Raw genomic sequence first — 23,835 nt, 5'->3', positions numbered from 1 at the left:
CTGCAAACGCTAACTAGTTCAAAATAACAGCAAATGCAACCAGCAAGGGTGCTTCAAGAAGCAGAACGGGGGAAAGAAAAAGAATCCCAAACATTTTGCACATTTGTTACACAATAATACACAGTGATCACAAAACGAAATGACAAGCTTCACAATATTCATGGCTTTTTGTTTGCTTTTCTACACAATGTACAACCATTTAATTTCTTTTTTCAGTAACGGAGGAAAAAATGCATATGTACAATAAGTCATTATTACTTAAAACCTAGCAAATATTGTGTCATTTATTTCATAGTCAATATTTTTTTTAACTGCGACAGAAAGAAAACAAACAAACAAATCCTTAGAATAAAGAATGACTTGAAAATCTAAAAAGTGATGTTGAAAAGAACGAAGTTCAAATACAAAGATGTATAAATGCATCTGCAAAAAGAGAGACGGGAGCTTATTTTGTCATTTAAACTTTAGCTTTGCAGCTAAAGCAGAGCTAGATCGGACCAGGAGTTGGAGCAAAAATAGATTTCAGGTATCGTTTCGCTACATCCAATTTCAAATGTCCCACAATTTTGTCTCCCATTCAGCTCAGTCTAGCTTTATACACATAGTGCCAGCTCACAGCAGGGATCTTGGATCGCTCTCTGTGGACTGTTTGTCACTGGATCATTCTGTAGTAGTGACAGGCAGGTCTGGATTACTTGGACACAACCAGAACACACAACAAAACAAAACAAAAAAAACCGCACAACCACTATACGCATGTAGACGATGCAGGGGTTATTGGAGCTGAGCTTTGAACCACAGATGGATTCACACGGAGCTTCATCAGAGAGCCGACTCGGTACCGATACTTGCTTAGGATTAGTTCAGTAACACTGTAATAAAAGTTGACATTACTGTATCGTACAGCCTTTATTAGTCAGCGGGTTCACTGTAGGGCTACAGGGCTTAGATTCTGGCAGAAAATAAAGACCCGACTATGTTACAGCACCCACCTTCATATTTAAGCAAATTTGAGAAACTTACGAGTGTAAGACAAATGAGCCATAATCTGTGGATTTGAACACTGAAACTTCTATCCCCGTGTCAATAACAATATAATACATTTTGATTGTTAGTAGGCGATAAGATGCACATGTGAGAAAACAGCTGAATTAGGGAGAGGGGAAAACTAAAAGCTCTAAAACTGGGAATATGGCATAAGAGGAAACACTGACTTTTCCATGGGTCATCATGTGAAGTACAATAATGTCCTGAGTTGTGAAGAAGCTCAGGACATTGTTGCCTTCTCTACTGTAGTCTGACCATTCAAAGTGCTTTCAGATGCAAAACTCAATGTTTTTGGATAGTTTTGCTTCCCACTGTGTTCAACATACATGAAATGGTTTGAATGTGCACACCTCTGTCATAATTTGGTGCTGTTCTCTTTATGGACCAAAAATTGTCCCGCGTGCAGCTTACAGGTGATTTTCATTCTACATGTTTTTCTTGGCTGGTGGGCTAATTAAACACAAGAAGACTACTGTGACCGACTTGTACAGATTAGCTGATGAAGTACTTTAGAGAGAAGCTCTTTTATCCGTTTTCTTAAAACTGTATTTTTGGTCTTAACTGCTACCATCACTTCTCTTGCTCGTACATTCACATTACCCATGTGCCTTTTACTTGAACACAGCAGTGCTTTAAGCTAAATGCCAATGCCAAGTTGCAATATGTGAATCATTTTTAAAAAGGAGCAGTTACATGTGCATTAGCTAACAAACACTTTTCAATGAACAGGAAACTGAGTGTAGTTATGCAGCTGCTCAGTCATAAACCAAAGGATCAGAGAAACAACTGTAATCTGTGACTACTCCATTCAAACACATTCACCGTTTCTGTGAGAAACATCAGCTGGTACCCGAGAGCTGAAGAAATCCAACATGGCGGCCAGAGGTCGTCTCAGGTCATGTGGAGTCCTTTGCAACAGGTCTGGCCTCACTGCAGCCATGTTTCACTACACGTTAGTCCAAGGTCTCTATCAATAATCTGAATCTGCCGGGATGCTGTCGCAGATCATTATCAGTAATCTGCATGTATCAGACTTCAAATCTCACAGATTAAGTAGTAACAGCTGCTAGTTTGAGACTGACTCTCCGTCGGTCCTCCTTTAAGGAGGGACAGTGTGCTGTGAATAATACTGCACATTAACTGAACACTGCTTGAAATACCCGAGTGTTGTCACCAACAACACCAAAGACTTGACCTGAACACGTTCTTCTTGCTTAGATTATGAGAGGGTATGCTAAATACATGAAGTTCTTTCCACTGCAGTCTGAATGATGTATTTGTCATATAACCTGCTGTCTGCACAACGCCATTACAGTTATGAAGATTGCTCATGTTCCCTCCCAAACCTTCTTCAACACCACCATCATGCAGTTATTTCCATAGCTTTTTGGACCATGAAATTTTGCCTTTGCACACAACGACAGTGGACTTTAAACCAAATCAAGATGTGACAAAACCAAAGACTTTCTGATTTAATTCAAGGGGATTGACAAAAGTGTTGCATCGACTGTTGACTGACTGATTCTTCAAGGGTCAAAAGTAACTGGACAACTGACAGACAAGCAGATTCGTGGTCAGACTCCCTCATTATTCCCTGACAAAGGAGATAACAGATGTGGAATTAATGGTGAATGCTAAACCTGTACTTAGCTGTTCATGGGAACTCTCAACATGAGGTCCAAAGGTGGTTACGCTCCATCAACCAGGACAGACGAGATATTTACAAAGAATATCTAAAAGAGCTGGTGGAGGCAGTGTTATGGCATACGTATGTATGCCTGAAAACTGAACTTATTGGTGACGTGACCACTGACAGAAGCATCAGGATGAATTCTGCAGTGTACAGGATCTCTCTGCTCAGATTTAGCCAAATGCTCCAAAACTGATCGGATGATACCTCAGTGCACATGGACAATGTCCCAAAGCATACTGCATGAGCAACCCTAGAGTTTTTCCGAGACAAAGAAATGGGACTGTCTTTAATGTCCAAGTCAGTTAGACATTGATCCCAACCCGACAGAGTATTAAGGCAAATCTGAAGGCAAACACACACAAAAAGCAGCTGAAGGCAGCTGGAGTAAATGGAATAAAGGGCCTGGCAGAGTATCATGATGGAGGAAACATTTGGTGATGTCCGTGGGTTCAAGACTTCAGGCAGTCTTTGACAGCACAGGATTTCAGTGAAGTATTAAAAATAATCCTTACATTTAAAATTATAGCAGTCTGTCCAAATACTTTTGAGCCTCTGAAAGATGTAAAAAAGATTCAACAGGTGATGCAATATTTTTGTTTAAACCCCTTGAATTAAAACAAAGTCTGCATTTCAATAACACCTTGATTTTAAATCTACTGTGATGGTCCACTAAGGCAAGATAACCAAAAAAGAAAGAAGAAGAAAAAGGACACGTTTATGGGAGAACGAGCTTTCTGCCTGCTGTCTGTAGGTGTTCAGTATCCAACCACAATCTAACACTGTTGGTTATGATAGCTGTTGTTAGACGGTCTCAAACTAACTGTGATAAAGCAACTGTCCAATCTGTGTAAAGACAGATTGGGGTTTGGGGCAGGTTTAGAGGTTTTGTCCTGAGCAAAACCATCGACGTCATCATGAAAATACTTCAAATGGTTTGTGAAAACACACACTTACATGATAAATAGATAAAAGTGGATTAACACCATCAGATGCCTAGTTCTGTTAATTTGACAGCACCGCAGTTTTCAACCTGTCTCACTTTGTCGTCACAACTCCAAAACTATGTTGGAAGAAATAACATTTCCTAACACTTTGGAAACTGCACATCACTCTGCTGCATCGTTGAGAGCTGCTTATGTAAAAAGCAGGAGCTCAGTGACATTTATGTCACCAACTTTCACCGTTTCTTATCCAGAGTACAGCGAGAAGATGGGCTGTAGCGTTTGAGGTGAAGCCTGAAACAGGCAAAGAGTCTGTTCTTAATAACATAGAACGATTGGTTCTTCTCACCATTTTCACTATCGTGTGTGTAACATGCCAAAAGTTCTCCATCTGAACGACGAGCGCTGTCACTTTAACAAGTGGTAAACATTATCTATCCTGGGACTGAGATGGAATTTAGTTTGCAATAAGAGCTCTGTAACTGATGTGCGACCAAAGAACAACAACAATAGATAATTTTACACAAACACAAATAAAGGGGCAGCTGTAGCTCAGGTGGTCGAGCAGGAGGCCAACTACTAATCAGAGAGTTGGTGGTTCAATCCCTGGCTGCTCAGGTCAAACATGAGTGGAGTAATTCCATCTTTTAGATACATGTACAAACTGGGCACCAGTGAAATGAAAGCTGGGACTGAGGTCCAACATCTGCAGAGAGTAAATTAGGATTTAGTCATTTATCAACAAGTTGAGTGCCCCTTTCAGCTTTCCCCCAAACTTTATTTAGTGTGTTAGATAACGTCTTTGTGCATGTTTCAAAGGTCAACGAGTAACAACTGGAGCATGACTGGAGGTGACACAACAGCAAGACACACCAGCAGCAGAGCAGGTGGCAGCACCTAGCTGTAGCTCAGGTGGGGTGGCTGTAGCTCAGGTGGGGTGGCTGTAGCTCAGGTGGGGTGGCTGTAGCTCAGGTGGGGTGGCTGTAGCTCAGGTGGGGTGGCTGTAGCTCAGGTGGGGTGGCTGTAGCTCAGGTGGCAGAGCAGGTCACCTACTAATTGGAAGGTTGGTGGTTTGATCCTAGTCTGCTCCGGTCTGCATGCCAAATATCCTTGGGCAAGATGCTAACCCCATGTTGCTCTCCGATGCATCCATCGGAGAGTGAATGTGTGTATGAATGTTAGTTAGACAGCACTAAATACTTAGAAAAGTGCTTGTGTGATTGGGTGAATCAACGCGTTGTATAAAGCGCTTTGAGTGCTCAGAGTAGAAAAGCGCTATATAAGAACCAGTCTATTTACCATTCGGTCATGCTAACATGCTAACTGAGAGCTTTTTCAACAAAGAGACGTTCCAAACAAACTTGTTTTCATCGACTTCCTCCTGTTCATGTTGTCAACAACAGAACAAGTAGTGACAAATAACATCAAGACCAACGTTAGCGCTGCTGTGATTTCAGTTAGCACCCTCAGGGATAGAAGCAACATGTAGTCATCCTATCGTGGCTTAAGGTAATGGGTTTTGTTAAGAAGCCCACAAAGTTTTTAGCTATGTAACCAACTTTGCCTTGCTTTTGTCATCACAGCTGACCAATAAGAGTGGAATTGGAATTTTGGAAGCAGGGCTTTAAAGCGACAGAAACTCAAACGGAGCATTTGTAGAACTGCAGGATCATAAAGTGTTTTTGAACATTAAAAGCATGTAAACACATCTTTTGGGGATTATGAAAAAACGTGAGCCTGTAAATAAAACAAAACGAGAAACACAAAACACACCTCGGCGAAATCCAGGCTACTCGGAGCATCTCACCGGACTCTGGTTAGCCGTCAGCCAGCATCCAGACCGCAGCCACTCGTAATTCTTCTCCATACAAAAAAATCTAATTTGAAATATGCACAGTGCTCCTTTGGAGTGAGGAAACGTGTGTGCAGAGCATACACACCATGATTGAGCCATGCCTCTCCTTAAAAGATAAAATCCACATCCTTTTTCTCTGAAGCTAGGTATCTATACATAATCCATACAGACATTTTAATAGTTTCTGTTTTATGTTGATTATTATCGTCTCCGGCAGCTGTACCTCTCAGGTACGCAACCATTTTATTAGGAGACGCCGCATAAAGTTTAAACAAACAAACAAACAAAAAGGGATGAGGTAGGGATGGGAATAGTAGTTAGGATTTGGGAATGGGTGTTGCACAACATTTAGAAAATAATCTAAAAACCAAAATATAAAAAGAAGAAGAACCCAGATTTGTAGTTACAGAGTCTGTGGTTTGGACGCACAAAATATGCTTCCACCTTTAGCTTTGAGGTCTTTTCGCTCTCTCAAAGAATACGCGATGCCACGAGGAACAGCGGGGTAAAAGGGTTCAGTCTGTGCATACTGAACAGCCAAAGGTTTGGGGTGGGGAGTATGGGTGAGGTGGTTTAGTAGGTCACGGGCAAATAGTGAAATGGGATGGGACCAACAGGTTCCTGTCTGAATGAAGAGCATCAGCAGCCCGAATACTTGGCAGGTACACAGACGACAGACTCGGCCTGTCAGCTTCCTTCTCGCTGGAGTTTCGACTGACTGCTGGTCTCCTGAAGAGGCAGATGGTAAACTGCTGTGACTGTCCATCTTGATTAGTACAACTTAAGTATCATCCAGCATAAAAAAGTGTGTTACTGTTTCAATCTGAAATGAAGAACCTGATAAGAAGCTTTTCGTGAACCACGGTGGAAGCAAAGGAAAGATTATCCGAACACTGATCACATAGGATTTTCTTTTGCTTTCGTCTGTCGCTCGCTTCCAGTTCATTAACTCTGTTGGTGGCAGAATCTCCGGCGCTGTCCTGAAACTTAACTTTAGCATATCAGAATTTTGGCTGTGTGTCACTGTGAAGCAGGCCCTTTTAGGGAGATTGTACAGGTGTGGGTGCTCTGCTGCTCCCTCCTTCCCTCCCTCCAGGTTTTCCATTTTTAAAATGGGTTCTTCATCCTCTTTTCAAGAGCATGCAGAGCCTCAAATTGTCTGTTTTTGTACCCATCGGGATTTTCCACTGTTTCATCCAAGTCGAGACTATTTTACAAAGCTTGTAAGTTGCATAGCAACCAGAACGTATCATCTTGATCTTCTGTTACTAGCAACAATCGCAGCTAAGCTTTAGGACAAATTATAAAGAAAAAAAAAATCCTATATGACCTTGGCCTAAAGAAACCGACAACGACAGGCCGTCACTACCCAGAGTAAAGGATAAACAGCAGAAAAACAAACTATCAAAAGGAAAAAGCATAATGAGTAATAGTAACAGAAGCAAATATGGTAGTTGTAGGAATAATAATGCTACCACCAGTTATAATAAGGGGAATTATAATTCTTAAATAGACTGAAGAAGAAGGATTTTACTATATTAAGAGCATGTCAAATGCACTGGTAGTTTAGAGTCCTTGTCCAACTTGGTGGGGTTTTTATGGGTCAGTTTAAGGTAGGCACATGGACAGGCACTGCATGCGATGAGAGGTGAAGAGGAGAGGGTATCGACTGATTTAGGAGTGCTTCAGTATGGTTTAGGTATGAAGATGAAGGTGGCTTCAAGGGGCAAGAGCTGGACAGGGCTCATTTCTGTCCAGTGATCGACTGCGATATGGATCGAGGCGGGATCATGTCCAACAGGTACTCTCTCTGCCGGTCTGCTAAGCTGGAGCTCTTATGGGCTCCGACAGCCGCTGGGTTCAGATAGGCAATGTTTAACCCTGTGGAAGCAAAAGAAGGACAACATTCAGAGAAAATGCACTTTGTAGAGTTTAAGGCTCAAACATTTGTAAGTGACCTTTTGTTTTGTTGCTATTGACATGAACTAGCCTGACGGTCTGAAATTTCTTTTCTTATTTTATACGTTTACTAGAATTTTTTTAAAAAGTAAAGAAACAGCAATAAAACAATAAAATCGCTACAGAGAACTTTTCTTCTTCTCTTTAGAGGTGGACACAGCGAAACATCTGTGTCCCCCTCACCTTCTTCTCTTGTTTGTTTGAATGATTGACCCCAGATAACCTTCACTGGCATATTTACCATCACACCTGCCTCACGCTCATTCACATCCATGTAAACAAGACTGCACTCAGAGCTGATCCCAGGCTTAGCTTAAATCCAACTGTCACATATTCTGCACCACCCTCACATACTCCTCTGTCTTCGTGCAGTATCAGTCGACCCCACCCCTCCACCCCCCAACACCCAATCATATGCTTTCCATAAATCCACAAAGCCACAGTGTAACTCCTCCTGACCTTCTGACTTGCTGATAGCCACGTCTCTGCTTAACCTAATGTTAAAGACCTTGGTGGATGCTGATTTGAATGGCTGGTTGTCGCCTTCACTCTACACCCCTCCAAAGTTTTATCAGAATTCATTGCATAGTTTCTGAGCTGTCGTGTTTACAGACAGAAAGACAAAACACAACGTCCTGGGTGGAGCTAATAAACCTACGAATGGCTGATGCTGACTAAGATGCACGGCAGGAAACAAAACACATACACACACACGGACCCTCACCCATCAAGCAGAAAGGGGAAAGGTGTAGGTACCTGGGATGTTGTAGATCTGCCGACGGTTGTCATGCTGCAGTCTGTTACTGCTGCTGTTGCTGCTGCCTCCGCTGCTGCCACAATGCTTGGCACTAGTCATGCCCATGAGGCTGCTGGCCACAGAGAGCTGGGAGGCCTGGGCAAAGTTGGACAGGACCCCTCGTGCAGAGTTCGACAGCCCTTGCTGCAGGGAGGCCTGAGGCTGGGGAGCCTAAGAACCAGAGATTTGCTAGTTATTGCTTGAAGCACATTTGGTTTGGAATACATACACACACAAGCACCATACATCTCCTTATTCCTTCCAAGTTAATAGTGGACTCTCTGTTAGGAGCTGGAACATACCTGGCGGAGGGCATGATGTCGGATCATGGTGTCGGACTTGGAGGCGTTGGTAGGGACTGAGCTGGGAGAGAGAGCAGCCTGCTGCTGCAGCCTCTGTTCAATCTCCTAACAAGAGAACCACATTCAGGAGTCTTGTGCATTGGTGCCACCATGTACTTACATTCAACGACTGCAAAATCACTATCAAATACCCCAGCTATGTTTGGGAGTTTAGGTGTGGTAACAAAGAGACTGCAAAGCAGGATTACATCTTATCTGGGTAACTTCAGCACTAATTCAGGGTACTCAGTACTGAAAAGCTCTGGAGCACATTCACGCTGCGTTCAGTACTTTTAACTTCCTTATTAAAATCAGCTGCTCTGCTCACAGCAGACTTATTTATCCAGATGCTGCCAATGCCATCCCTGTGATGTGCCCATGCAGTGAAAACCCTGGGTTAACCTAGCTAGCTGACACCAGCTTTTTAGGGTGAACCAGATAAGGCTCTGCTAAGTCAGAACAACAAAGTGCTCGTTAGTGACTCGGATGTTTAAAAACATGAAACGCAGTTCCCAACTGTGTCCCCATTGGCACATTTTAGATGACACTAAAATGTGTCATTTTAGATGACACTAAAATGTGCCAATTATTTATTTATCACTTTGCTACCAACACCAGACGACAACACTTTGTGTGGCTAGACAGTAAAATTGTGATAGCCATTACTATCTCGTGACATAAACAAATTTAAGCATGTGAGAGTAAGAATAAGCCAGCATGATGCAGGTACATAAGCTGCTAACCTGCTCCTGTTGTAAGGCCTTCACAAAGGCATTCTTCAGCCTGTTGGTATGCTCTGCCTTCAAAGCCTTTTTCTGATTGGATGTCATGCACTGCTCGCAGAGGATTCTCCCACTCTTCTCTTGCTTCCAGTGGGGGGTGAAGTCAGTTCTGCACTGGGCGCAGAAGAAAGGCTCCAGACGGGCCAGCGTCCCTCTGAGTTTACCTACAGACAGGACTCTGCTTCAGTTAACAATAACAGAGCTACAGCGACAGGCGGTGCTCGAGCAGACGCACACCCAGAATTTATGGACAATCCATTTAAACCTTAAAGTCATCACAACACTCATGAAACAAACTGAAGACACTTTGTTCTGCTCTTAGTGATTGAAGCACAGCTGAGCAGACAGGTGCCAGGTGTAGCCTCCTTTATTCAGACCTTTAAAGGCTGACAGAGTAAAAAGGCAGTGCTACAAGGATGGAGCTGGATTCAGGGAAAAGGATTTCTCAACCATGACCGCACATACGAGAAGTACTTCCTGCTTCTGGCTCTGCTAAGCCTTGATTGGTTATTGCGATGCACAAACTATGGACAGAAGAAACAATAGCACCACCTGCTGGGGAGATTTAATCAGCACACAAAGTCTTGGCAAATTTTTATAATTATTATCAAAATGGTCTCTGGGTCATGCTTACACAACCAAAGGAGTTGGGTGCAATAATACAAACGCTTACTTATTTATTTAAATATACCATATTCGTGGTTTGTCTATCAGTTCAATTTGACGGGTTAGGTATAAATCAAAGATTTGCTGTAGATGTTTCCTCCCCCAATATCAGATATTTACTCACCCTGACTGTCGAGCACACTCTGCACCACCTCCTCGAGGCCCACCATGTAGATGAACTCACTGTTGGCAGCAGAGGGCAGGAAGTGCAGGAGAGGGGCTGGGGGTTTGGGTGGAGGGATCTCCAATAAGGTTTTCTCCAGCTGCTTCCTTAGGGCCAGCTTGGCTGCTGCCTGACTGCTCGCCTGGTCTGCCATGGAGCTCACTGCTCCGCTGGCTGAACCAGACATGGTGGACGGGCTGACGGCCGAAGCTCCGCCCAGACCGCCGGCCACCCCGCTGGCCCCAGCTGCTGCTGCTTGCATGTGGGCCAGGTTCATGTACATGGCACTGGAGCCTGAGCGCTGGGAAGCTGCCACCTGACTGGCCTGCAGAGAGATATACATCCTCTATTACTGAGAAAAGCCACATATTTAAAGGATTTGATCAGTGATCTCTCTCTAGGCAGTCCTACCATTCACCATACAAGTTCACACCTTTCTCAAAAGAATGCTTTACCCCAGTACCCCAGGTTGGTTTGACTCTATACCTGCTGGTAGCTGACAGCATTAGCCATGCTGTTGGAACTGGAACGAGACATCCCAGGTTTGGACGTGACCCTCTGGCCCTGCAGCTGGGCAGGGTTGGGTGCTATCACTCGCTGAGACATCAATATGGGGGGCAAGTTTGCATTAGCTGCTGACCGGATGACTGTGTGACCCTGCAGAAAGGAGAAGGGCAACAAAGGGTTTCATTGTTCAGCAGAGATCAGAGAAAATCCCTGATATCTGCAAATGACACTTGCTCACCTGGTTTACTGTAAATGGATAATATACACCATGGCTCATTCACACAAGCACGTTCTTCTATGTTTAAGTGCTTTTTTATCCACCATAGCCCAAACTTTTATCTGGAGCTAAAAATCCAGAAGATTTTGTTTTTTTCCCTTTTGAGTCTCAAAACTGAAAGCTTGCACAGTTTTTAAAAACTGGTGCGTATCATTGGCTAAAAGAAGAAAACAAGACCCTACTTGGTAAGAACATTCCACAACAGTGAGTGGTGCAACCCAGCATCACCAACAAGGCGATGAATCATCTCAGTAAATCAGCTAGGCTAACCTGGATTCACTATAAGGCTAAAAGAAACTGATAGCATATCCATGTGGAAAAGACATCAACAAAAGGTGGGAGTTCAGCGTGCAGAGCCATCTCTGTAAGTACTCTACATTTGGTGAAGTTTAAAATGTGACTACAGATAAAAAGGAGACATTTCAGATTCCATTACTGTCCTACATGGTGACATGGTCACATGACCCTTTCTTACAGCCAAAACGTCTAAGGTTAGTTTACATCATAGACACTGATGCAGCTTTGCTGTTGGTTAGTGCACACAAGCCAAGATCTTACACTGAGTGAATTCTGTAGTTCTTTTTCTTTCTTTGTGAGTCAAAGACGTCATTTAAAATCAGCACGGCTGTTTTAAGGTGCGAGGTTGAGACAATACTACAGAACCCCAACAATCATACAGTTCCTGTAAAACAAGTACTTCACTGGTGTGATCTCTAATGAAAATGTACCCTTCGTCTCACACTCACTCACACACACCTGTGCAGTGCGGAGGTTCTGGGGCTCAGGGTTGTGTAGACCTGGTCTCACAGGTAGCTTCCCCAGGACAGGAGAGCTGTGGATGGGAGGAGGCTGCACAGATGACGCAGCATTCTGGACCACTGGGACCTACAAGAGAGCAACGATAAACCAGGATTGTAACATCTCAGATTGATTTTCTGGTACTTTCTTTATATATAAATGTTTATTGCATATGATTTAGAGCAGGGCTCTCAAACTAAATGAGCTGTGAGACACTGCTGGCACTGTTGTCTCATGCGAGGGCCACTTTAGTGTTCAAGTGGTACACAAAAACAAACAAGAAAACACCCACAAATCTCTCCTAAAATGTAGTTTTGTTTAAACAAAATTCAAATATTGTATAACAAGACAAATCTTTTTTTTTCTTATTTTAGTTCGTATTTAACAAAAGTGCAGACATAAGTGTGCACATTAGTTTGTGAGTCTGTCAGTGAACTAACACACCCTCTCATGTTTGTGTCTCTGCTCATGTCGCCTTCATATTCAATCATTTGAAGAACTTATTTTAACATTTCACTCAACAACAAACAAAAAAGTCACTTCAACAGTCAAACTGCATTATATTTCTACACGTCAATATACGGGGCGGCAAGCAGGGGTGACGAGGGCTGCGAGTGGCCCCCGAGCCACGGTTTTGGGACCCCTGATTTAAAACAATATTACAGTACCGTCTGCAGCTAAGGGCTACGTACATGTTTCAATACTGATTTCCAATATCCTGCACTATCCATTGTCTATATAGGTCATGTTCTCCAGATATAAACTATTAGACTATTATTATTATTATTATTATGTTAGGATCAGTCTATGCAATATATTTGTCTAGTTAAATTATTGAAATATTAACATGACAAACTGTTGCTGTGATTAAATAAAGACACTGAAGCCTCCTTGAGGAAACACTGATTTGGCACCATATAAATAAAACTGACTTGAACTGAACCCACATAACCATGGCACCACGGACAGATGCAAAGGAGAGCAAAGATGCAAAGAGCTGCAGAGCTCCAACAGTGGCCTTGATTGTGAGAATGTGTGGCATCAGCAGCACTGACCTTCTGGACAACATTCTCCTTCTGCATTTGACTCTGCCTGAGCTTCTTCAGCAGCACGAGACGAGCCTCCTCCAGACGAAGCTCTTCTCTTAGAGCTTTGATCATTTGCTGCCTCTCCTCTCCTGTTTTCCCCTGGTACAAACAAGCACACAAAATTAGAAAGGCACACTATATCCGGACATAAGACCAGAGGCAACTTTGAGCTCTTTGAACTAAACAGCCAGTCTGTATAAACCAGACTAAACCTACACAGAAGCTGTAGTTTGAACAGCGCGTCATGTGAGCGACAGAAACACCTTTCTGCATCGGAAACAGGACACGTTTGGCTGAAATATTCTTTTGTGCAAAGTCAAAAGCAGCAATTTTAAACCTGTTTACCTCAAGAAAAAGTGATTTTGACCAATTCATTCACAGGATACAGAGTTTTGCTGACTTTATGCATCTGTAGTAATGTCATTACTGGTATTTAGACACATCTGTATTCACGTTTCCATGACAGCCTGTGGAAACATGCAGGTTTCACACAACATTTGTGGCACATGTGACACTGACTATTACTTATATTTGTTGTTGTTTATTGTCCACCTGCGTTTACTCAGAGCTTCTCTCTGATTCCTCTGCTCAGCTAAAACAGCTGCTGATAATGGCATCCTTAACTCTTTGATCACACTCTGGATCTTCTGACACAGGATGAAATCGGACTCATTTCATTACAGTAGATGTCTTTTGGAAAGTGCTGTGACTAAAAAGGTCACAACTCCTCCACTGTTACTTTCTTGAAAACCTTGTGACAACACCGTACAGAGAAGCTACCCAAGCTCTACTCCCACACAAGTCGATTACCTCCTTAAGAGAACAGAATTGCCTTTTATTGTCATTGTACATGTACAACCAAATGATTGGTGCTCCACGCCAACTGTGCAGGAGTAAGAAAACAAAAACACAACAGTGTTAATAGCTCCTGTGAAAAAGAAAAGCTTAAATCAGGACTTCCTGGTATCACTCTTGGTTGGTGGTGTATCGGCAGCTTCAGTTCAGGACTACGCTTCCTCCTCACCGTCACCCACCCAGCCTGTTTTCCCTGCTGCTCAGGACAATCTGCTGGGTGAGCTAACAGTGGCTTTGCTACCATCGCTCGCCCCGAAAACAGGGCTTAGCTAGCTGCAGGGTTTTTTAGGGTGTGAAGCCAGGTCTCATTAAGTGTAGCATCCTGAAATATCTGAGCGACCGACCGACCTCTACACTTGATTTATGCACCAGCGTTAAAGGACTTGTACAGCATATTCAGTCTATTTCTTCACCCTTTGCAGGAGTGCTGTGAATGCCTTTTACCTTGAACATGTCCAGGTTAGCCTTGTGCACACGCTCCTCGGGCCGAGGTGTTGTTCTGGGACTGGAAGCCTCGTTGTCTGACAGGATGATGACATCCGGTGACGGAGTTCGTCTCTCATGATCAGCATCACTAGTAAGAAAAAAAGATCAAACACAAAGTGCAGTCAGTTTCTGCAGCATCTAAAGTCTTACTTTATCATCACAGGATCTGACAGGTTTACTAAACTGCGTGGGGTCGCTTGACATCTATTCTGCTGGTTTTCCAGTTAGGTTCAGTGGAAGTCAGTTTACAGGTTGTGAATCTTTAGTCATGCTCGTTGGTTAAAACCAGAATAACAAAGAAACTGGGCCCCATTTCTAACTGCTTCATAGCAGCAAAGTCCATGTGCTGATTCTTAAACTTAAAAGCAGAATCTTTCACCAGCTACAGACACAAAGGTTTGGGGGACAGTAGAAACAGTAATGTACATTACATTCTCACCACTGTCACACATTTCATTTCATTTATCAAAGAAGATTTAATATACTGTATAGCAACACTAAATTACATTTAGGCTAGTGGTGCCCTTCTGTCATTGTTCCATGTTATATATTTCATCAGCCCAAGTGTCAGACCACAGTTTGAGGGCTGATTTACTGAAGAACTGACTGATTTTTACAGCTGACCCTGCTGTTGCATGTGCATTTTTCATTATTGTAAAACACCCATAAAACTAACCACACCTTTGGTACACCTGTGTTACTTTGCGCTGTTTAGTAATTTGGGCCCTTTAGAGTTTTCGTTACTTTTCGTGTGGTTTAAACCTTTGGTATGCACCTTGCACACAATGTACATATAATCCCTGCTCTGTAGGGGTGAGCTGGCACCAAATACTGTATGTGGACTATTCCACAGATTTCTTACTGAACCTGTGGAATAAGTTGGTCCCTCTGTAGTCATGTAAAAGCCACAGAGACAGTGTGCCGTGGACATTCCTTGCAGTTTGGTGGCCAAAAATGTGCCAATGAGGACAAAAGTGAAGATTTTCATTGACAGCCAAGGTTTCACCCGCTAGTTACTTTTGCAGAGTAAAACTAGTTGGACTAGTTGAACTGGTATTTTCCTTCAAATAATCAAATAAACGATGCCTGGATTCAGGTAAACGAACATCCTATAAAGCACATTCCTGTTCTTTACACAGAATCCTTCAGTTTAAAATGTTTATTCTCACCATCTCCTCCCAGCGCTCATGTCGACTGGCTCATCCAGGATGTTCTCCTTTCCATTCTTACTTGGTCCAACGGGGCTACTGTGGCTTCCCAGCCTCAGACTCCCATTTAACTTCTCCTCATAAGCAGCACCCATTAGGCTCTGATGATGGAGGCTGCTGGCTCCAGGGCCTTTTCCATCTCCCAAGCTCCCTGCAACATCTAGAGCTGCTAGGTCAGCTAAGTCCTTACGTTTAAGAAGCGCCAGCATCTTCAGGCGCTCCATGGCCTCGTGACCTTCCATTTTGAGGCGCTTGGCCAACGCCTCTTCTCGCTCACTGGTTGACTCAAGGCCTCGCTTAAGTAGGTTCAGCCTCAGTGCCTCCTCAGACATCTGCTCCATCCTAAAAACAAGAGAGGTCAGACAGGTTAGCAGAGCCACCTTAAACCCAAATAGGTTCAGGTCAGATAACAAATACACTCCTCTATGTAACTTAAAGCATGAGTACAGTTATCCACCACATTGGGTGCAATAGCTGACTGACTCTGGAACCTCCAATCCTTCCCAACCCTTATTCCAGATTTTCTCTCCTCCCTTTGTCAGCAAAGTTAATCCCACGTTCCTCTGAAACCACGCGGAACAACTCCAAGTTATCCCAGGGATCCAAGCTCGAATCTATTTTTAATCTGGTATTAACATGATTACATTTGTATATTTCTACACTTTTCCTAATCCAGATAATGTAATGCAGATGTAAATACACAGAGAACACAGCTTTGCATGGCGCTCGATGATGAATACTATTTTTGTGTAGACTGGAAAAAATAAAGAAATTAATAAATCAATCGATAAGAAAAAGCAAAGAGCAACAAAGATACAACCCTACCAGATTATAGACCAGTTGGAAAGGCAAACCCTGTCCCTGCTAAGTTCCACTGTTAGCATGACAAAACACACAAAACAGTGTGTAATGAAGAAGAGCAGGGGGCGAACCTGACAGCGAACTCATTCAGATTAAACACAATATATTTAATTGATCGTCTCCTCTGGGTTACTATAAAATAGTTAAAAGCATGGATGACATCTTTAAGGGCAACTATGACAAAGCACATGACTTCAGCATGTCGGCAAAGCTGAGAGGAAAGTGGAGGCCAGACAGCTTTCAGGCCTTTGGCTGCAGCGCTGAGGCACAACTTTGACTTTGAAGGTAATCTGTCTCCATATCTGGTTTGTGCTGCACTTTGTACAGAAGCTCTATAGTGACTGTAGAGAAACGTACGTAGAAAATCATACGGAGATCTTAGAATCCAAGTGAAAACCAGCAACCTCCAAGAACCACTGCCAACCAGTAAGGAAATACACATTTTCCCCAGCAGCTAGTGGGTGTACAACATCCAGTGTGGTGGAGAACTCTTGAGCAAGTCTCATGTATGAAGTCGTGAGCCATCTCGTCTATATGAATACAAAAAGAATGAAAACTAAAATCCTTCTGGTCATGGGCCTGGGAGCTTACCTTTGCTCTCCTGGATGCCATTCGCCCAGTCTGGAGGTTACTGCTCCGATTACCACACACACTCACGCGCACGCACACGCACTCTTATGGGCGCTGGAGCACTGCTTGACAAACACATTTTATTCCTCACTTTGTCACTTCCTATTGGTAGATTCTACCTGCTCGCGTCATTCTGGCGTGGCCCTCATGGTGTCGGGCTTTTCACCGCTCTAATCTGTTCATCCTGTCCTCCACTCGTGTCAGTTATTAACCTCACATCTACAGCTGCCTCTTTAGCACAGGGAGGAGTCTTAATGGTCCCACAATATGGCTCTCCCTGCCACTTCTTCCTCTAATTAATTTGTGACGCAGCGGTGGAGTCGTCGCCTCCATTTGCTGGGAGTACAAACACGAGCAGCTCGTGTAACCTCTCCGCCGATCCAGCCACCTCACCACGTTTAATGAGCCAGAGATCTGTGCTGAGAATGGCGCTTAGAAGCCAATCACAGTTTGCCTTGCTCTGCACGTCAGTAACTGGCACCCAACACTCTCTCACTTAGACTTCCCCTCCCCCTGGTTACTGTCGCTGCTGCCAGGCTTTACATAATATAATGACTGTTACAGTCAGCAGTGCCCCCCCAGATAAATAAATAAACAAACACACACTTTCTCCCTTCGCTTTTCATCCACCACACCCTTCCAACATACTGCCAGGCCGATAATGGAGAAGAAAAGAATAGATGAGAAACAGAGACTCAGACCTACAATCACACCTCTCCTAAACCCCCAGCAGGATACATCACAAACATTAAACATCTGTCACACTGAAAAACTGTGGAGCTCCAAGGCATGCACCAGCAGATAGACGGCGTCCACACAGACAATACACATGCAGCACAGCATTCCGATAGAGGGCAGAATTTTGTAATCCTCCCTCCTACTCCAGCAGTACAGTACCACAAAGAAACACTCCTCCCTTCTCCTCTACCCTCCCCCAACTCCTCAAACGCTCATCTTTTCCTCCCTCCTCTTTCACTGCAAAAATAAACACAAGCTTAATTTCAGGGGCCCCTTCGATGCCGCCAAAGCCGAGTGCTTCATTTGTTCACGTTATACCAGCCAACAGAGTGTGCGCACGTGAGTGTTTCTGGGGCTGGAGGGACAGGAACGGAGTAGCAGCACCAAGACACAGAGAGAGGTTTTTTCTTTATGTGTGTGTGTGTGTGTGTGTACAGGGCTAGAAAAGAGGCAGAGACAGCAGCTCTCTCCTGAAATAACGCCAACTTGTAATTCCACCTCCCATCCCCCAAAACACACACACTCACACACACGTTTATTCAAAGAGCTGTCAATCAGAAGGGTGCTACTAAAACATTCTCCTCACAATTAAATCAGTAGTCTTCCTCTCACTGACGGCGCTGTTGTAAATCCATGGCAGAGATAACCTTGATGTCTTGTCCTGTCGATGTGGCACCAGATTAACAGTGTTTGCCAAACTGGGTGTAATCGTAATAAAGCGAGTGCACAGTTGAATCTGCTGCTTGATGTTCATTGTGAAAATCCATTTGCCTGACGCCTCCTGTCTTCTGTCCACCCTGTCCTTTTTCTGTGGGAAAGTGTTTAATGTTCAAACTGATGGTTTTACTCGGCAGTGGATGTGAGTCTGACATGTCAGGCCCGACATCCAATCAGCTTCACTTACTGATTTGATTTGTTTTTTGCCCATTTTGTACTTTTCATCCAACTGTAAATATGGAAGTTGTTATACTAAACTATTAGCACCTCAAGTCCAAATCCAACCTCTGATTTGGCTGCAGACGAGCAGCCATGCCTGTTAAACTTTAAAGTCTGCCTGTATTCATACGTAGTAGGTGCACTGCAGCTTATTCCGTCTGTAGGCAGGTTCACGTGGTCACACTCAGGCATGTAAACGTCTGCTCGGAGCCTCGCACTTACCATCCCAAAATCTATGCCGCTTAGAGCCAAGCGGACCACAGCATATCTGCAGACACTGAAACTTATAGGACACCATTAAGTATGCACAGCACATGTGCTGATGACACAAACATAATAATGTTAGTACAACAAAATCACAGAATGTACTCGGACTTCTCGAGTTTTCTGGACTTTACAAGTCAGAGTACATTCTGTGATGATGTACTTTGGCTGTGCGTATTGTGTGTTTCAGCAGTAGGAACCCTATGCTCCCGTCGCAATCAGTGTACACATTACCCAGATTTGCTTCTGCTGCTATGGCTTATTCCACTTTCTGTTACTCAATGCTAACGATGCAGCTACCATCCTGTTCTTATTTTGACCTTTGTTATTCTGATCTGTTTCTCAGATGTCTCAAAAACAAAAATATGCAAATCGGAACATCTATGCACTGAATTCAGCTGCATAAAAAGTGGTCATGGAACCACTCCCCTCATGATATTCTGCTGCTGGTTTGTTATTCATGCATTTTATTAACAAATCAGCAGAAGAATAAACAGGTGTTTCAGCTACACCTGTAAAAGTTTTGCAACTGAAAATGCATCTTAACACAGACAGCTGCCATCCAAATGCACACAATGAAACCCAGACCAGTTACAGCTCCACCTATTGACTAAAAGACAAGACTATCAATAACCTTGACTACTGTGACTACGTGTGATTTCACAGTCTGCTACTTTGTGGCTGAATTGTTTCCAGTTGCCTCCATGTTGTTATCATAGCACTAATAGTTGAGCATGTAATATTAAGCAGCAAATAAACTGTCACAGTTGGACTAGCGCAGGTGGCACACAGAGAAGTATCAAAGGTGAAGGCAAGACCCATCTCCTCTCTTAGGTTCTCGTGTTCCTCCTCCCTCGTGGTGCTGTAACTTGGTTTAGCAAACACAGCTTGGTATCACTGCAGCCTCCTTCCTATACTTTTCCACCACTAGTCTGTCAGCTTGGTTAGCCATCACCAGTTGGTCTGTTTATTTTTGGTCCCACAGGAGCTTAGCTTAATCATTCTCAACCAGAATAAGGACAATTTTGACAAAACACACTGAGCAAAAGTCAAGAATATTAAAACTTGTTAAAGTTTTTCTCCTAAAACATTAAAAAAATGACATATTATTCCTTCTTGTCACTGCGTCTCATTGACAAACTGGTGCATAAATAGAAGGCTGACTGACAATATGACAATGCTAACTACCTGGAGCACAAGCACCTCTCTTCCACTGATGTTGTTGGACCTTAATAAAACAAAATGTCCCGAGTGGCTTGTGTCCTATCCACAGTAACGTCATTCCTGCTGTATGGTGGAAACGCCTTGTTGCTAATCATATCAACCATCCTTCAGGAAAGTACCAGAGTCAGCTACCATCTGGCTTCTTTAGCTCGTGTGCTAGAAAAGACAGAGATGTGCAGAAAACAATAAAACCTTCCTTGTGATTTCAGGAGGAAGGAGCCTAGCTCATTGGTCCAGCAGACACACTAAAGCAGCAATGCACGCACACACAGACACACACACAGACACACACACACACAGTGGCTGGTTGGCTGTAGAAGATGCTGATGACAGGGTTGCTGGGAATATGACCAAAATTTGCATGTGGCTAGTTTTTGATACTAATGAGGCCAATCAGAACACCGCCCATAGCAACAGAGTTGCAATTGGTTGTGGGGAGCAGCTAAGGACTTGATGGTTGTGGGATAAAGATTCAGACCCAACAGGACTTGCGAGGAGAATGCTGATGCTTTGTTCCTGAATAATCGATCACAAGTAAAATACAACAACAATCACACACACCTTCACCTGCTGTCTGTGGATGCACAGCACATAAGGCGACTCACGCACCTTATGCACAGACTGCTCTTTATTAAATGAGACAACAGCTCATTGTGGGGGTTGCTATGACAACCAGTCATCTATTTTTAAGACATACCACTAATCAATTCCTGTTCTGCTGTTGCCTGAGGGGTGGGGGTATGCAACAACATGCAAACCCCAACCCCCATGTTCTGTTTGTGTGCGGGTGGTATTACGGGGGTGTTTCTTTTTTTTTTTTTTGGGGGGGGGGGGGCAACAGCGACCAAGACACTAAGCAGGGGGGAGTGTGCAGTAGGAAACAAAGAGCAGAGCAGAATGAATGAGTACTGAGGATCCATCTGATACCAGCGCGTGATGCCGTACAGGAAAAGTCAAACTACTGCAATCATTCATCGAGTAACCAGGTACCCACACAAGGTCACCTGCAGATCCTGCCCACTCCCCGATCACGTCAACAAGTATGAAATGTCAAATACTTACAAGTTAAAGCATCTTAAATATAGGTAATACATTTCAAACATTTTCCTAACAGGAACACACGTTCAAAAATTATAACTGCACTTATGACCGTTTTCCGGTGTTATTTGCACAAATATAAACGTTACTCACAAAACAGTAAATGACTACACTGGAATTAAGTCAGTAATTACCTGCAGCAATGATCCTTTCATAATTGAAATAAAAGGTCCTAAGACCCGAACCCTTCCATGGCATTCATTTTTAATTTCTCTTTCATATTTGTGCATATTGGGACCCGATGAATGTAAAAACAAAGAATTACCAGACTTTTTTTTTTTACCGGATTTTTGTTTCTGAGAGCCACATATGAGGATATTCGTCTAAAATTTCGATAAAACAGTGGCAGTAAAATGTCCTCGTAAGTGGATATCAGGCCCTTGTAGAGCAAAATTTAGTATTTTGGTCTAGACAACCCAAAATGTGATGACCCTATACGTGGACACCAGGTCCTAGGAGGTTAAATAGGACATTTAGACCATGGAGCCCTATACAAAAAACCTTAACAGATTTAACACTGTCTGTAAGGCTACATTTTAAAAAGGTTCTTAGAGCATGTAGCACCACTCATACGCTCTCTGAGTACAGAATATCATGTCACTTGAGGACAAACCCTCTGCCAGCTCCGGCTGTACAACCAAGTCAATGAGGACAAATCTGATAGAGGGGACAGGGCAGACTTCAGCTTGTGGCACTTGACTCAAACACCATCTCCTCCACAAGATATAGCTTACAGGTGGATTCCCCTGTTTCAGTGCAGCTCGCTAACAATGAAGAAGCATCTACTGTTTAAGCGCCCCCGTACACCCCCGGTGCTTTTTCACCAGTTTTCGGAGAAATGTTTTGTTTGTCCAACCACTGAACACTAACCTATGAATCATTCAGGGATAAACTTTGCAAAGATTCAGTCTTGAATGACATCTTCAGACTCTCTGTTACTAACAGCCTGTCACAAAAACAGAATTTGTTCCCATTTCATTTCACTCTATAATGAAACGTTAAAGCTGTGTGATATGACCAAAATCTCATATCCTGATATAAGACATTTATCGTCCCGACAACCATATATAATCACAAAAATGTTACTTTTCTGTAAATTTTGTGAATCTCGGGCAACTCGACTTGTATGAAGTGTTTTCAGCTGGGCGTAGTGTACCTGGAGGCGAGTGTTATGACCGATACATGAAACTATATATTTTTAGATAGGAGCTGTAATGGCTGCCATTTTCTTTGTGAGTATTTATTAGATGGCGTGCTGCGGGGAAAAGCCTGTTCTAACGTTTGAGTCTAAGGGTCATTTGGAGCAACTGACGCCTCTTTTTTGCTTCGCATCCGTAAACTCTCTTCACACTCTTTGGCGTGATTCTTGTGTCGGTGGTTGTAGAGGTTTGTTGTGTTTGAGTCTGAGGTGGGGACCGGTTTGCACCATAATTTGCATAGTACAGTTTTATCTGGTCCGTGTCAGACTTTTCATAACCAAACCATGTCCATGCTACAGAGGTAGCCCCGCGTTTAGGAATAAGGTCCTCGATTTGTTTGGACTGGTCCTTCTGTTTGTCATCATTTTAGCTTATTTTGAAAAATCTCAACAGGATCTTCAGCTTTATTGTGAAAGGTTTATGTGGAAAACAAACAAGCAGACGGCGGAGCCACACGCTGGGTTTACCGTCGTTGTTGCTAACATCAACGCATAAAAACAGGCGCTTGTCCGTCCATAGTTTGGTTATTTTAAATATAAGAGAAAGAGAGAACTTTAAGAAATGAATATAGCCACTACAGTGACCATCAAAACCATGAAAAACAGCCGTAAACAGTTTATTTTGCGACACCATGAAACAAACGATACCGTAATATGAAACGATAGACGTTTTTATATCGTCATCCGATATATATCGTTATATCAAACAGCCCTAGTTACAGCAGTTTGTTGGTGGTATTCTGAACAAAGTGACTACTACATACAACACATCATCCCAGCCGGACAATCAATATTATATAACCCTATGAGGAAGATCCATGTACTGGGAGATTTACCAGAGCAACAGTGATTTTAATAACAAATTTGTTAGATATCATATTCTAAACATATTGTGAAAATATTTAAAATGATAGACAAACATATTGTATTATTAAAGATTAATTATACAAGATTTAATATCCAAATGTTGTCATCTACTCTGCTGTGCTATTGTGTACATTTTTTCTCATTTTTATATTGGATTATATTGATTTTTACTTTAACTAATGTGCCATTAATTAATTAAAACTGAAATAACTGATTTAATCCATCTTTAAAAGCATGTCATTACTGCACTGTTTCTGTCATTCTTTGATGGTTTCATGTATTGGCTAACCTCAGCCATTAAACTCAGGGAGCAGGCTGAGTCTGTAATTACTTGCTAGTTCTGACTTAGTAAACTCAGCAGTCTAGACCTCTGAGCACATGAACACACAGCTCAGTGAGACAGCACCATATTTGATGGCATCAGCTCGACTTCACTGTGTACTTAACCCTCATGATTCATGTTTACAATGGAAGTAGCCTACAACACAATACCCCTCATTATCTGTGCTTTTTGAAAATATACATACAATTTTACACACACTAGCATCTAAAAAAGG

At 42.9% G+C, this 23,835-nt stretch overlaps 1 protein-coding gene across 2 annotated transcripts in view; it reads right to left on the bottom strand.

The window, feature by feature from the left end:
• Nucleotides 1–4,438: 4,438 nt before the first annotated feature.
• The window catches only part of gatad2b (GATA zinc finger domain containing 2B), a 41,033-nt gene continuing 21,636 nt past the window's right edge, over nt 4,439–23,835 (bottom strand). The window contains exons 1-11 of one of the 2 annotated variants that reach the window (XM_065471437.1): nt 16,915–17,359; nt 15,424–15,804; nt 14,213–14,342; nt 12,881–13,012; nt 11,784–11,912; nt 10,730–10,900; nt 10,205–10,568; nt 9,376–9,578; nt 8,594–8,698; nt 8,252–8,462; nt 4,439–7,417 (exon numbers count right to left, since the gene is read on the bottom strand). In XM_065471437.1, the coding sequence (XP_065327509.1) occupies nt 7,281–7,417; nt 8,252–8,462; nt 8,594–8,698; nt 9,376–9,578; nt 10,205–10,568; nt 10,730–10,900; nt 11,784–11,912; nt 12,881–13,012; nt 14,213–14,342; nt 15,424–15,803 (1,962 nt within the window). In that variant the 5' untranslated portion in view covers nt 15,804; nt 16,915–17,359 and the 3' untranslated portion in view covers nt 4,439–7,280. Of the gene's footprint in view, nt 7,418–8,251; nt 8,463–8,593; nt 8,699–9,375; nt 9,579–10,204; nt 10,569–10,729; nt 10,901–11,783; nt 11,913–12,880; nt 13,013–14,212; nt 14,343–15,423; nt 15,805–16,914; nt 17,360–23,835 lie in introns of those variants that run through there. The other variant, XM_065471434.1, reaches the window with a different exon arrangement.

The sequence above is a fragment of the Pelmatolapia mariae genome, linkage group LG22 (assembly GCF_036321145.2).
Source record: "Pelmatolapia mariae isolate MD_Pm_ZW linkage group LG22, Pm_UMD_F_2, whole genome shotgun sequence".
Classification (NCBI taxonomy): domain Eukaryota; kingdom Metazoa; phylum Chordata; class Actinopteri; order Cichliformes; family Cichlidae; genus Pelmatolapia; species Pelmatolapia mariae.
Note: the sequence above shows the minus strand (reverse complement) of the source record. Positions and strands in the feature narration are given on the sequence as shown.